At 52.1% G+C, this 13,702-nt stretch overlaps 2 protein-coding genes across 2 annotated transcripts in view; one reads left to right on the top strand and one right to left on the bottom strand.

Moving 5' to 3' along the window:
• Nucleotides 1–13,702, top strand: part of WNT5B (Wnt family member 5B) — a 74,664-nt gene that overhangs the window by 35,174 nt on the left and 25,788 nt on the right. The gene's annotated exons all lie outside the window — the stretch shown is intronic.
• FBXL14 (F-box and leucine rich repeat protein 14) lies at nucleotides 131–1,532 on the bottom strand. Its single transcript, XM_084275935.1, has one exon. The coding sequence runs from the start codon at nucleotides 1,481–1,483 to the stop codon at nucleotides 281–283; it is 1,203 nt and encodes a 400-aa protein (XP_084132061.1). The 5' UTR covers nucleotides 1,484–1,532; the 3' UTR covers nucleotides 131–280.

Raw genomic sequence — 13,702 nt, 5'->3', positions numbered from 1 at the left:
TGCCCTGGAAAAAAAGGATAGGTGCTTTCTCTCCTCCTGCCCCCCCCCTTCCTACCCCTCCTTCAGAGCAAGGGTAGGTACGCAGCACAGAAGGGTCAACGATATATTCTCTTTCTCTACGTTCCTTCCTCTGGTGCCAGGGTGCATGGGTAGCATGGCTCTGTGCGTGCCCCCCTCTCTCTCTCTCTCTCTCTCTTTCTCTCCTCCGTTGCAGCAGTCAGTCAGTCAGTCAGTGAGTCCCTCCAGAAGGAGATGGAGGTCTCAGGGCACCCCCCTCCTCTCACCTGACCTTCTCGCTCTCAGTCATTTCCCAAAGTCCCAGGTTGAGCACCTTGAGGCAGGGCAGCTGGGTGATGCGCTCCAAGCCCCGCTTGGTAATGCGGGTGCAGCCGTAGAGATCGATGCCCGTGAGCTGGCTGAGGTGTTCGGCGATGAGCTCCAGGCCCTTGTCGGTGATGCGGACACACTGGCCGATGTTGAGGGTGCGGAGCCCGTGCATCTGCCGCACCATGCGGTTGATGCCCTCGTCGCTAATGTGGCAGGAGCAGAGGGAGAGGGAGCGCAGCCCGTCCAGGCCCTGTGCGATATAGGCTAGGCTCTGGTCCCCCACCTTGTCACAGAAGGAGACGTCGAGGCCGGACAGCCGCAGGCTTCCCATGGCCAGATGCATGATGCCCGTGTCACTGATGTTGTCGCAGGAGCGTAGGTTGAGGCTGCGCAGGCTGCTCATGTGCGACAGGTGCAGCAACCCTGCATCTGAGATGCCCCCACAGAAGCTGAGGTTGAGCTGGCGGAGGCGGCCCAGCCCGCGGGCCAGGTGCTTGAGCGAGAGGTCACTGAGCTTCTGGCAGTCCTGCAGCGTGAGCTGCTCCAGGCCCAGGCAGCCCTCGGCGGCGCTGCGCGTCATGCCCGCCAGGTGCCCGATGCCCACATCGGAGAGGTGCCGGCAGGAGCGCAGGTTGAGGCTCTTGAGGCGCTGGAGGCCCCAGGCGATGAGGAGGAGGCCGGTGTTGGTGATGTTGCTGCAGCCCCCCAGCTCGAGCACCTCCAGGCCCTTGAGGTACTGGGCGATGCGGCCCAGGCTGCTGTCCGTGATCTGCTTGCAGAGGCTCAGGTTGAGCGAGCGCAGGGAGCTGATCTCCGCCACGAAGGCGTGGCCCAGCCCGTTGTCGGTGAGGTTGTAGCAGCCGCTGAGGTTGAGGCTCTCGATGTCCGCCATGCCCTGGATCACGTAGCTCAGGCTGCGCCGCAGCGACAGGATCTGCACCCGCCGGATGCCCCGCGCCGCCAGGCTGGGGAAGAGCGAGGGGTTGGCGCGGCGCAGGTGCAGCTTGGCCTCCACGCCCCGCCAGACCGAGCGGTGGTAGGCGGCGTCCCGCCAGGCCGTGCACACCTGCGCCGCCCGGCCCTTGTCCCGCACCTCCAGGTACCCGAAGATCATGGCCAGCAGCTCGGGGAACAGGCACGAGATGTGCGTTTCCATCGCACGCCCGCGCCCCGGCCGCCCCCGCCGGCGCCGCGCTCCTCCTCGCCGCCGGGCCCGGCCCGCTTCCGCTCGGGGCCCGCCCGCCTTCCGCTCCGTGCCGTGCCGCGCCGCGCTCCTCCTCGCCGCCGCCGCCCTCACATCGCCGGCCCGGGCGGCGCGGCCCGGCCCGCGGGAGACGCTGCTGCGCGACCGCCGGCCCGGCCCGGCCCCGCGCCCTGCGGCCGCCGCCGCCGCCTCTACCGCCGCGCCGGGCGGGCCGCGCCGCTGCTGCCGCCGCGCTGCTGCGGCCGCGCCGCCCCGTGCCGCATCGTGCCGCCTCCCGGCGGGCGGGCGGGTGCGCCCCGGCGGCGGCGGCGGCCCCCGCGCTCCGTCCCTGGTGCCGGCCGCCGAGCCCCGCCGCCTCCCTTTGTCTCCGCGCTGCCGCCGCTCACAGCTCGCGGCTCCGGGCCGCCCGCATCCCGCGGCGGCGGCGGCGGCGAGAAGGCAGCGAGGGCAGGGGGTCGCGCCGGCCCGGCCCGGCCCGCCCCGCCGCCGGTACCGACTCCGCCGCTCCGGGCCCGGCCGCCGCCGGCCGCCTGCTCCGCTCCGCCGCGCGCCGCTCGCTGCTGGGCCCCGGCGCCGCGCTCCGGCCGGGCGGGAGGGGGAGGAGGCGCAGCGAGGCGCGGGGGGGGGAGGAGGAGGAGGAGGCGGCGGCGCTGGGCCGGGCCTGGCGGCGGCGGCGCCGCTTGCGTTCCCCCCGCCCTCTTCCCCCCCCCCCCCCCCCGCTTGCGCAATGGTACGATCCGGAACACTCTGAGCCGTCGCCCTGGAAACAGCGCGGCCCATTCGCTGCGCCCCGCCGTTAACTGTTGCTGCGCCGCGGCGGCGCCCCGCTGCCCGCCGCTCCTGCCCGCCCCCGCCCGCCGCCGTCTATCCGCTGGGGCGGGGAGGTGGGCCAGGGCCTCCTGGAGCGTGCAGACCCCCCTCTCCGCTCCCTGCCCCTCCGGGGCGCCCGAGGCACCCCCCGAGCGCCCCCGGCGGCCGTCGTTCCCCATCCCGCCCCGCCAGCGAGAAGTCGCAGCCGGGCGCTGCGTCGTCAACCCTCGGGTGACTTGCGCCTGCCTGGGCGGGGGTGGCCGAGCGCTCCGTGGGGAGGGGGACTGAATCGCGGAGGGCACCCCCGCTCCAGCCCCGCACCGCAGCCTATCTGGCACCCTCACCTCAGGCCTGCCTGCTCCCCCATGAACCCCTGGCGCGTACCACCAACCCACCTCAGCATCAGGGTCTCCCAGGGTGTGCTGTGTGGGCTGGTGGACACACCTGGGCTTTCGGAGGAGTCCCCGGCCCACCGGACCCCGTGATGGAGTAAGAGGGCTCGTGTGCTGCACGGGGCCACTGCTTCACCCATGCCCGTGGGAGCATGGGCTGCGGCAGTCTGCAGTTTGGCCTTGAGACAGCATGATAGCCCTGAGGACCGAAATTTGGGAACCTTCTCTCTAGACATCCTTGGAAGAGTGATAGGAGCATGGTAAATAGCTTGGAGATTTGGGTAACTGACAAGGTTGCTAGACTTGTGGTTGTGGGACCATTTTAGGGCCTCTGTGATGGGAAATGGAAAAAACGTAAGAAAATGGCTATCAGCTAATCGTGTCTGTGAACTAGCTTTGAAAGTAGCTGAAGTACTCACCTAAACCAAGCAATTTCCAACACTTTCAAGAAAGAATGTTTGCAATCCATGTTTCCTATGTATCTGTAACCTTGTGTAATGGTAACTCTGCACAACAATCGTTCTCAGTGCTGAAACGTGCAGAGTTACCATTACACAAGGTTACAGATACAGTGTTAAAAATGGGTTAAGTTCTGCCAGAGATCAGGTAAGGCTCTTCAGAACAGTTTCAAAAGAGCTGGACTGTCCTTCTGTGCCAAAGGGCTGTAAAGAAAAAAAAACAAAGTTCAACACAATAGGGCGCATTTTAAATTCTGTTTGGATTACTAACATCCCACTGAAATCAGCCTGGTTACTGACATGCTTGCTGTACCGAGACTTTCACTAAGCTGAAGGAATAGGCTTTATTTTAATCATCATCTAAATTTATCTGCTGCAGAAACGCCCGTGGCTCCATCTTCACATACAGATTCTATGTTAGCAGACTCCGTTGACTACTGAAGAGGTTAAACGTGTAGGTTTCGTCCTGCTTTTTGCTTTTTTCTTTTTCCTTTTGAGTTGGAGGCATGGCGAGTTGAAGGACTCCAAGCCCCTGATCCTGCAGTGAGATCCCCACGTGTATAAGCATCGTTATCGACATTAGGCTGTGGTTTGGCAACGCAGAAAATCCAGCAGTACAACTCCTATTGCTGGCTCAAAAACGGGGTGGCCGCATGATGTGAAGCGCTGACCTGGTATTCATTCACTCTGCCCGCTCAAGTTAATTCAAGAAGCTTTTGACAGGTTAACTTTTTACTAGCAGACTTTAAGCCGGATCAAGTATCACCCTACACAACTCCAGCCGGATCAGGTTATCGTCTGCACCCCTGCGGCTGGCGCACGGCCAGCGTAAAATTGGCGTTGGCTCCGTATCGGGCGCGCTGGCTCATTCAGCAGAAGCGTGATCACGGGCCTTGGCCCGATCCCGATCAAATTTGTACTCCTGGGTGATCCAGCGATGCGACCTGCTTTTAATAATCGCGGAGCCACAGCCCCACACAGACGCTGTGCCGGGGTGTCACCCAGCACAGATGATCTCCGTAGCATTGTTTGTGTAGCTTTGCGCTGTAAGGGGGGGGGGGGGCGGGGAGTGATTAGCCGCCGCGTTAATAAATCAAGGATTAGGGGCAATAGATTTTGCTGAGCAGCTGCGCTGCAGGTCGTAGAGCATCACAACCGGAAAGGAGCGTTTCCGTCGCGTGAAGGGCAGGTGAAAGGTGCGGCGCCTCGCGCGCCGTGCGGGCCTGCCGCGGCCAGGCTGGCTCAGCCAAAGGCGGTGGGATCGCTTACCGGAAGGCTGAGTCCAGCAGGCGTCAGGCAGCGTATGAAAGAAACGCGGTGCAAAGGTGGTGCTGGTGTATCTCAGCGATTGTTGCATTACTCATAACTGGCAAAGCTACAAGCAAGTTACACAAGTCATTCTGAAAGAGTGCTAATTAAGTCTTTTACCGTATTATCCCAAATTTGGCGGCAGAATCCTACTGTGGAAATAACGTGGGGTTTTTTTCCTCTTAAGTTTCACCTTCTAGCCACCTCTGAAGGGAAGCAGGGAGAGGAATGCTCTTTAAGGCTTAAAAACTTTGCCTGAAATGCCATTTTTCTTTATGTTTTAGCACAGTGTGTCTCTGACGCCTGTTGTGTGTAACCAGCCAAGGTTAGAAATAGATGATGCATTTTCTGGATACCCTGAAGTTCCTTCTCTCATATATCATATACTTGGAGTGGCTGTGCTTCCTCATAAGACTTACGTGTTAAATGGGAAAGGCCTGGAATTTGGATTCATAATCCTAGTTTACTATGGGGTTTTGGGGTCTTTTTGTATTAGAAAAATACAGAAAATATTTTTTCTAGCAGATTTTCATCCCTCACTTTGTCTAGTGACCTTTGGAAACAGAGGTTTAGAAAGACAAAGCAGAAGTTTGTGAAAAGAGCCAATTTATCACATAGCTGTTCAGTTGATTTTATGCTTCCAGGAGTAAGGAAATACGTGCCATGTTTTTCATGATCTCATATGGTATAAATAGGAGGTGGTAATCACTGGCGATAAACTGCATTTTATTAAAAATCTCTGCCTGCCTAGAATGCACTCCAATGGCTGATCCATTCCCCTGGAACCCTCTCCAGCATTCCAGCCCCTTGAGCAGCTCCCAACAGCCGCTTTCTCCTTTTGAAAGCACTTGCCAGATTAAATGTTTCATTCTTTTTTTTCTTTTTCTTTTTTCCCCAATTACACCGGTGTTCAGTGGAGGCCGGAGAGTTTTGCTTGGCAGGGGTTCAGGAGGATCCACATAACTCACGTGTGGCTTCTGCGATTGGAAGTAATCCATACAGGCAAAACTGCCCCATCATCTGTCCCGTATCTTTTATTGCATGGTTGGGCATAACGTCCGCTGTGTCTTTCCGCAGCTCCCATCTCAGTCTGTCCCTGTTTGTTTCTTTTGCTTCTCAATTTGCAGGGTAACTTTGGGCTCAAATTAATCATTTAAGAGGTAACAAGTACCTACCCTTCCTTTTCTTCTGCTATCTTGCTCCCTGTGCTTTCCGTGCTTTTATGGTTCAGCCATGGAATGGAAAACTTGTGAATTTACTCATAGGTATCTTCTTGACCTTTGGCTTTTTCTTAGCCATGGGCAGCAGCCATTGGGACTGCAGGACAGAAGGGACACAAGACTTCTCTCTCTTGGTCCTTTTAACCCTAAATTAGTTCCCAAAGCAATGCATTTTGCTGCCTTGGCTGGCTGAATGACTCCTTTCCCTGACCTGGCTCCTTGAGGGACCATGCTCCTTCTTGCCTTCTCTTCTGCCCTGCAGTCGGCGGTCCCTCCCAGTGCCCCACCTGACAGTGCTGTCCTAGATCCCAGTGCCTGAGAGACCAGAGGTGGCTTCATCCCAGCAAGCAGAGAAGGGGTAGGCCAGCAGCTCCTCAGTACAGATGTGATGATGAAAGGGCTGTTAGGCAGGTAGGGGGGCCCACTGATGTCCTTGTTCATGCTAGCAGCTCTGGAGATGAAGGCTTTCATTTAAAACACCGGTGCTTTACTTCCCACCCTTGAAAATGCCGAGGCATGGATGGCCTCAGCCTCCCTCAGCTGCTGCGGAGGCTGTGGGCTGGTGGCCGTTTGGGCTGGTGCCTCATAGAACCCGTCAGCTCATTTCCTGTGCCTGGCTGATGGTGAGCTTTCAGTCCTTTTGTCCAGCCTACCGCTGCAGTTCAAAGCATATTGCCGCAGTCTAAGCTACAGTGGGGAAATTTCTCCTCTCCAGAAAAATGCTACTGGCTTAACGAGTAGTTCAGCTAACACTGGTTTGGGACTGGTTCAAGGTCTAACGTCAGCCACGCTCCAAGGGCAACACCTGTCCTTCACAAGTTGGCTTCCAGACCTCCTTCATCAGATCCAAAGCACGTCCACAAAAATAACAGAATCACAGACTCAGAGATGACAGCAGTGCTGAGCTTGCTTCAGAAGGCATTTCTTTCATAGTTTAGGGGAATGCTACACAAGGAGATCCATTCTTGAAGCCCATAATATTAAAATAAGAATGAAACAATTTTCATAGCACTGCAGTGGGGAAAAAACAGTAAAACTATGAGAACAATAAATGAAGGGCCTTCTTTGCAGAATCATGAAGGTTGGAAAAGACCTCCAAGATCTCCTAGTCCAACCATCTCCCTACTACCCATATTGCTAACTAAACCGTGTCCCAAGAACTTTATCCAATCTTTCCTTGAAGACCCCAAGGGACAGTGACTCTACCACTGCCCTGGGCAAACAGTTCCAATGCCTAACCACTCTTTCTGAGAAGAAATTTCTCCTCATTTCTAACCTGACCCCCCCCCCCCGGTGCAACTTGCAGCCATTCCTTCTTGTCCTGTTGCTAGTTATCTGCGAGAAGAGTCTGACCCCTTATACGGCCCATGGTCTTAAACTGGGTTTAAAGCTCGTTTAGCAGAACTTCTTAGAAGTTGACTAGGAGAATGTTTTTTTTTTGTGTACAGATGAGAACAAAACGGTCCTTTTGCGCTGCTGACACCATCTTCTGGCATGTCTCAGCAAAACAAGGGTGCCAGCTTCTTGTGCACAGAACGTGGTGCTCGTCAGTGTTTCACGGCGGGTGGGCTCGTGACTGCTGCTGTAGAGCTCCTCTGCGTTTAGCAAGGTGTCAGAACCTATGACAGGGTGTTTTAGAGGTTCCTTTCCTTTCTTGAATGCACAGCAAAAATCATCCTGTAGAACTCTTCTGTGGATGCAGCCCATAATTAGATGACACAGACCTATGTGTTTACGTGCAGGCAGCACAGAGGTGTAATGTGCCCATTTTAGATGCATCAGGGTGTGTATCTCTATCTATGTACACAACGGCATAAATCAGGATAGAGTTGTTAAGTGAATGGATTGCCTTTGCAATTTATGCTGGCCATGATCTTTTTTTTATTTCCTTTTCTTATTGACCAGAGATTACAAAGAAAATGTATCCAGCCCATGGGGTGTTTGGAAATTGCAGCATTAGGATCCTCTTGCCCTGCAGAGCGTAGTTGTGACACTCAGGTCACTATGACGCTTTCCTTAAAAATAAATAATTAAAAAAAACACCCATGTGGGTTTTTTCTGTACTTTGCAGGTCTCACGTCTCTAGTAGGTGCTACGTGGGGCATATTTTAGGAGTACATGGTTCGTCCTGCACAAAGCAATTCTGACCTGCCACGTGTTTCCTGGTGTTGGGAGTGGCTCCCCTGAAGCGCAGTGTGCTGTGAATACATAGTTAGGTGCTGGGGCAAAATTCCGGGCAGTCTCAGTGCAGACTCCAGCTCTAAATTTGAGCCTTTGGGATTTGGGTATTTCCTTCGGGCTCTGATTTTGCTTGTCAGCCATTATCTGACAAGAATATGGCTGTGCTGAGGAAGAGTGGTCAGAGGGTGTAAAGCACAGGAGGTCTGTGTTGCCAGTGACTGTGGCTGCTATAGCAGATCAAACCAAGCAAGCATAAAGGAAAGGATCGCTCAAAGAACCAAAATCATATATTATGGTCTGGGCAGCTGCACTGGAATGTCACGTACCCGTCACGTATGCCTCGCGTGCTCTCGTGAGACAGGACTGCCTGGTGGTTAGAGCAAGTGACCTGGGCCCCTGGCTGCAGGCAATCCTCTGGCTTCCCAGTGCATGTCACACCCTTCGTGGCCAATACAAAGCTCGGTACTCAGTGGTTAAAATCATCAAAGGGAAAGTGCTCAAGGAGGACAGGATGTAAAATCCCAAACCTCAGCATTTGCAGTTCATTGCACTGGGTGCTATTTTAAGTGCCGGGCTTCATCATTTATTAGCAGTACTAAAGAAGATCACGATGGCAGAAACTACCTGATGTGATGATTGTTATTAAAAGCAGTGGCACAGCAACCAAAAGGCCTTTCTGGCAGTAATTGCTTTCATAAGCCATTCCTGGGGATTGAACTCTGAGACCTCTACGGCTCAACCTAAAATGGGGCAGCCCCTGACGTTCACAGCACAGCCATGTGTCTGAGATGCTGCGTGGTACCTGTTTACAGCAGCCAGTTTGGGAAATCTCCAACAGCTGTTTAGTCTAAAAACCCAGCAGCAATGGCGAGGTGCTGCATGTGTGTAGCTCCTCTGACATCCAACACCCTCAACCTGGCACAGAGAAGATGTTCTGGCCTGCAGCTGAGGTTGGCCTCCCCTCTGCCGAGGGTTTCCTTGCAGTCAGGGCAGGTATAGCAGCACAGGTTAGCCTGTGAGTAAGAATTATTTGGCTTTCAGGGAAGCCTGTCACTGGTCCTCTAGGTCAGAAGCTCCAAGGAAGAAAAGACAGTGGCACGTGGGCTTGGCCCTCTTTGCTCAAGCCTTGCCAGGGGCTCCAGAAATAAGGACCAGGGACGCATCATTCATTATATTCTTGCAATAGCAAGAGTTAGAGGTAACCTTGCACGAATGTGAGCTTAGCCCTGGGAGGGTACAGATGCAGCTGTATGGTTCCTAAAACACAGGATTTTTGTACCCATGTATTACTGCAGCATTACTTTTAACTCTTAACTCCTCCCCCTCTGGACTGTGGCCACCAGCACATTTTCAGGTAGTAAATGGCATTCTAAAATTGGCAGTTTGCTAGAATTGGACAAAGTTATGTCACCTGCCCTATGAGCATTGGCTCCGGAGTCAGTTCTTAGAGGAAAACTGAAAAATAGGGCAGTATGGTTTTGGAAACACGCTGTGACAATCAGGGTCGCAGGTAGAGCCCAGCACAGACTGCAGGTGAGAGTTAGGAAATACAGTCTTTATACGTAAGGACTAAGATAGAAATTTCAATTTTGTACTTACTGAAGGATTTGCATTAGGTCTGGCCAAAGGAAGGTTACTTTGACATCTTGTTCCTAAAATTAATCGTGGAGGAGCTGTGGGTGCTAAATTGCCCTGACTTTCTGAAGGTTTTGTGCTGCAAGTCTGATGGAGGCCCGGAGAAGTGGTGGCAGAAGGAGGTACCTTTCACAAACTACATTTGTTCTTGTTTCTGTGCTTGAATATGTGCAGATGTTCTCAAACCTCACTCAAACTGGAAATTCCCTGCCATGTGTGATCAGCCTTTGTACAACAGGGATAGTGAAAATCCTCTCTGAAAATGTGGGGGGGGGGGGGGGGGCAAAGTTAACAGCAGACGCAAAGTATAGCATGGAGTTCACTGTGTTGGAGGTGGAAATACAAATGGGTAAAAACACGACCCGTGTTTCAAACTAGTTCTTTCAACTTGTTTCTACACCACTCAGAAACCACAGAATAATCCTTTGCCTACGGGATAATGTAAATTAATCTTCTGTGTGACCGGGCCTTGTCATGTGCGATGAGAACACAACTTTCTTTAATCCAGATGGTTCCAAATTTTATAAAAAAACGTGTGTGTGCAGCAAAACGTAAGCTAGAAATACTGCTTTTACTCTTTTTTTTTCCCCCCAGCATACCTGCTGACTAAATTATGTGGAAAAGCTGCTTGCTTTCCACTATTTCACCCCTGAGATCTACTATTTTCCTAGTCTTGTCGGTGGTGTTGTTCCATACTTTTTGCCAGCAATCCCGGACCGTATTCTTTATGTTCCTTTTGGAACAGTGAATCCTTTTGTAAGAAGATTATGCCTCCATCCTCTGAAGCAGGCAACATAAACAAAAACCTTTAGATGTATTGAATTTATAGAATGGCAGTGATTGCCAGGGCATGGGAAACAACAGGTAACCCAATGATACTCCTCGGTGCATATGTAGCACTCCTCCTTTGGCAAAACGAGAGGGTCTGTGTAATCTTGTAATACCTGCAGCTTTGGAGCGTTTCGGGTTGCTTTGCAGGGTTTTTCCCCATTGCATCCATGAGGAAACTGAGCCCCAAAAATGTATTTTCTGCATGGGTGGGAATCAGGTACTTGCAGCTTAACTTCCTCCTGGATGTTTGGACTCACACTGTCTCACGCTAGGTGCCCAGAAGCACAGGCATGAAATCAGTTTTTGGAAACTTGGGGCTGAATGACTTTCCAGTGTCACATGCTGGGTTTGTTGCAGGGCCAGGAATACAGCCCAGATCTCCTGGCTCCCTACCCACCGCCTGAACGACAGGGCCAGTCCTCAGCTCCGTTTCAAGGGATCCTAGAGAGCACTGGCATTTTAGCAAGTCAGCTGGCAACTTCGCTGTGTTTTGTTTAGAATGGTTCACATTCTTCCATCTCATTCCCACACTGAAAATTTCCAGCTTCCTATTTTCCCCGAGTGGTCCCAGTGAGGCGTATTGAATATGCAGATGTGATGGCACACACTCACGCACGTGTTTTTCCTGAAGCAACCCCTCAAAGTTTGTTCTGGATGTTTGTTTTACTCAGCTTTCTCTAATCCCCAAAGTGACATTAAACAGATTTTTTGTTTAACCTTTCTATGAAACACTCTCCCCCTCTTTATTTGTAAGGATATGTGGTTTTAGTTACATTTTCTTACATTCCCTTGTGCGTGGAGGAGATGCTGCGATGTAAATGAAAACATGTTAGAATTATTCAGCAATATGAGGGCTGTCCACCCGAAGGCTTGGAGATACGTCTCACAGGCAGCTGAAAGTGGGATCGAGAGCAAGAGTAGGGGCTGGGAGGCTTGGTGGCCTGTCTCCTGGTGATGAATCTCTCAGTGCAAAACCAGCACAGGGCTTGACCGAAGAACTGCACGCTGTCACACGAGTGAAGTCAAGACAATGAAAATGCTGGCTTCTGCTCCAAGCCAGGAAGTTATTTTGCTGGAACAGCATAAATCCTTAACAGGATTTCTTGCTTTCCCTGCAATATAGAGACTTGGGCAATTCCTCCTTTCTTCCTGCACCCTGCCTTCTGCAGGGATTGGTGCACGTAAACGCACACATTGACTCTCCATGGTCCACACCTGCAAATACACATACAACACAGCTCGCTTCCCTCGCCCGTGAGACAAGCAATCCTTACCTTCTCTACAAATACACTTGTTTTGGTTGGTTTTTTTTTCCAGGACAAACACATTTTTCACTGCAAGAACATTGTATTTGTCTGAAAGAGCCAAGATTCCGTTCCAGGTGTACAGCCATTCCACCTATAGAAACTCTCTAGTCCTGTCTAGGCAACACACTCAATAACATATTGCCCAGAAAGAATAAATATGTTCAAGATCACAGGAGGGTGGCAAAATCTCTGGTCCTGTAAATGTCCTTTTGAATGACAGCATTAGATAATTTTAATTTTCCTTATTTGAGTGGTATTTGGAAGAACTTAACCCACTGGATTTCTCCCACTGGGTACATGTTTTCTCTTTAGCTTCAGGGGAAGAAAACCACATTTCTTTCTTTGGAAAAAAGCTGTCTCTGATAGACAGTTCCCTTGTGTTCGTAAGCTCTGCCTGAGGTATTACTGTGAACGCAGACTTACACTGTATGTACGTGTTTTCGCGGAAGGATCTGTAAACCCATTAGGGTCTGTAACGTACAGCAGCAGCATCCACAGGCAAGACCACAGGACTGGTCCCAAAATGAATTTACCTCCCCTTGGCAGATGAAGCAGCTGGATTGCAGAGTCACGGTTAGTTACAACCAAGGCGAGATGGCTATGCAAATCAGCAGCGGTGCTGGGAAGACCAAGTCCTGACCTGACCCCGTGCTGTAGTCACTAGACGCTGGGTCAGGTCCCCGCCTTGCCTAGATCAGCAGAGCGCCAGGCGAAGTCCCCGCAGCGAGGAACTGTTCGTGCCAAACTGTCGGCTCCGTACGTGCTCCTCGCTGGAAATGCCACCGCCGTGCGATTTAAGTGCCACACGTTATGTGGCTGGAGAGGACCATTAGCATAAAGGTGTGATGCAGCCCCAGTGTGACCGGGGAGCGGAGGCTGGCTGTCCCTGCAGGGCCCTGATCTGATGTCCGCCCTAACTCCCAGGGTAAAGTTTGGCCACAGGAGAGGATTTTAGCCTCTGTGCAAACTCTGGCTGCTTCTGAAGACCCTCAGTAGAGAAGACCCTCTTCCCCAGCTAAACTGCTTCATCATTGCATACATACATGGATATTCACCAGGACCAAGAACCATCCAGTAGCTACTTCTTTGCTTCACCAAGTATGTTTTTCAGACCTGGTGACAGTCTCATGCCGTCTGGCACTGTAGGTGTGTGATCGTTCCATGATGACATCAACCCACACTGCATCAAAAGAAGCAGTGCTGCCCTCCCCCAGCTCCTGATAACAGACTGGACTGCAAAACTGTTTGGCATCAGACGTCAAAATACCTGAAGTTTGCAGGATCAATAGTGACTTGAGTTGGGTGCCCTTACCTAGCCCACCTGCACTGTCTTCAGGAAGGGTGACTTTTAATTCTGTATTTGGAGGGCTGCAAAATGTGAGCCCAGCTGGGCCCTCAGAACTGCTTAGGGCCAAATTCTCAGGTGCCCATCATTCATGGGCTTGTATTCATGGGCTACTCTCTGATGAAGTGTTAGATAAGCACCTACATTTTCCAGATAATTTAACCCCTTGGAGTTTTGCTTCTGGTGGTTACAACATTTTTCATGTCAGAAGCAGGAAAGGAAAAGCGCAGTTTTCCACAGGCACCTCTGAAATCTGATTCCTTGTTTTGAAGCCTAGGTGTGGGCTGAGCTCTTTGGAGGATAAAGTCCCCACAGGATGTGCTCAGAAACTCTCGCCATGGGTGGAAAGCCGGTCTGGTGACAACTTGCACCGGCTGTGTTGATGTAAAGCAAGTTTTGACTTTCATTAGCCCTGTTGGGCCAGCAGAGCTGTAGGAGGAGAAGATGGATGCTATTCTAGTGTCTGTACCACCAGCAAAAATGTCACATTACAGTTCATGCTGAGGAGAGAAGCAGGAAAAAAAAATAGCATAGCTTTTTTTGGAAAGCTTTTGGATAGCTTTGGCAGTTAAAATATCTATATAATACGCTTTGAAAACTGAGTCAAATTCAAAGTCATTGAAAAGGAATAAATTTGAGTAAAGTGCACTAGCGATTTTAGTTACTTTTCCAGTTCTTTCTTGG

Source organism: Gallinula chloropus (assembly GCF_964237585.1).
Source record: "Gallinula chloropus genome assembly, chromosome: 1".
Classification (NCBI taxonomy): Eukaryota; Metazoa; Chordata; class Aves; order Gruiformes; family Rallidae; genus Gallinula; species Gallinula chloropus.
The sequence above is the reverse complement of the archived record's forward strand: the minus strand, read 5'-3'. Positions and strand labels throughout refer to the sequence as shown.

Bases quoted from the DNA above. Each gene is read 5' to 3' on its own strand.
- FBXL14 (XM_084275935.1), bottom strand. From the start codon at position 1,483: ATGGAAACGCACATCTCGTGCCTGTTCCCCGAGCTGCTGGCCATGATC.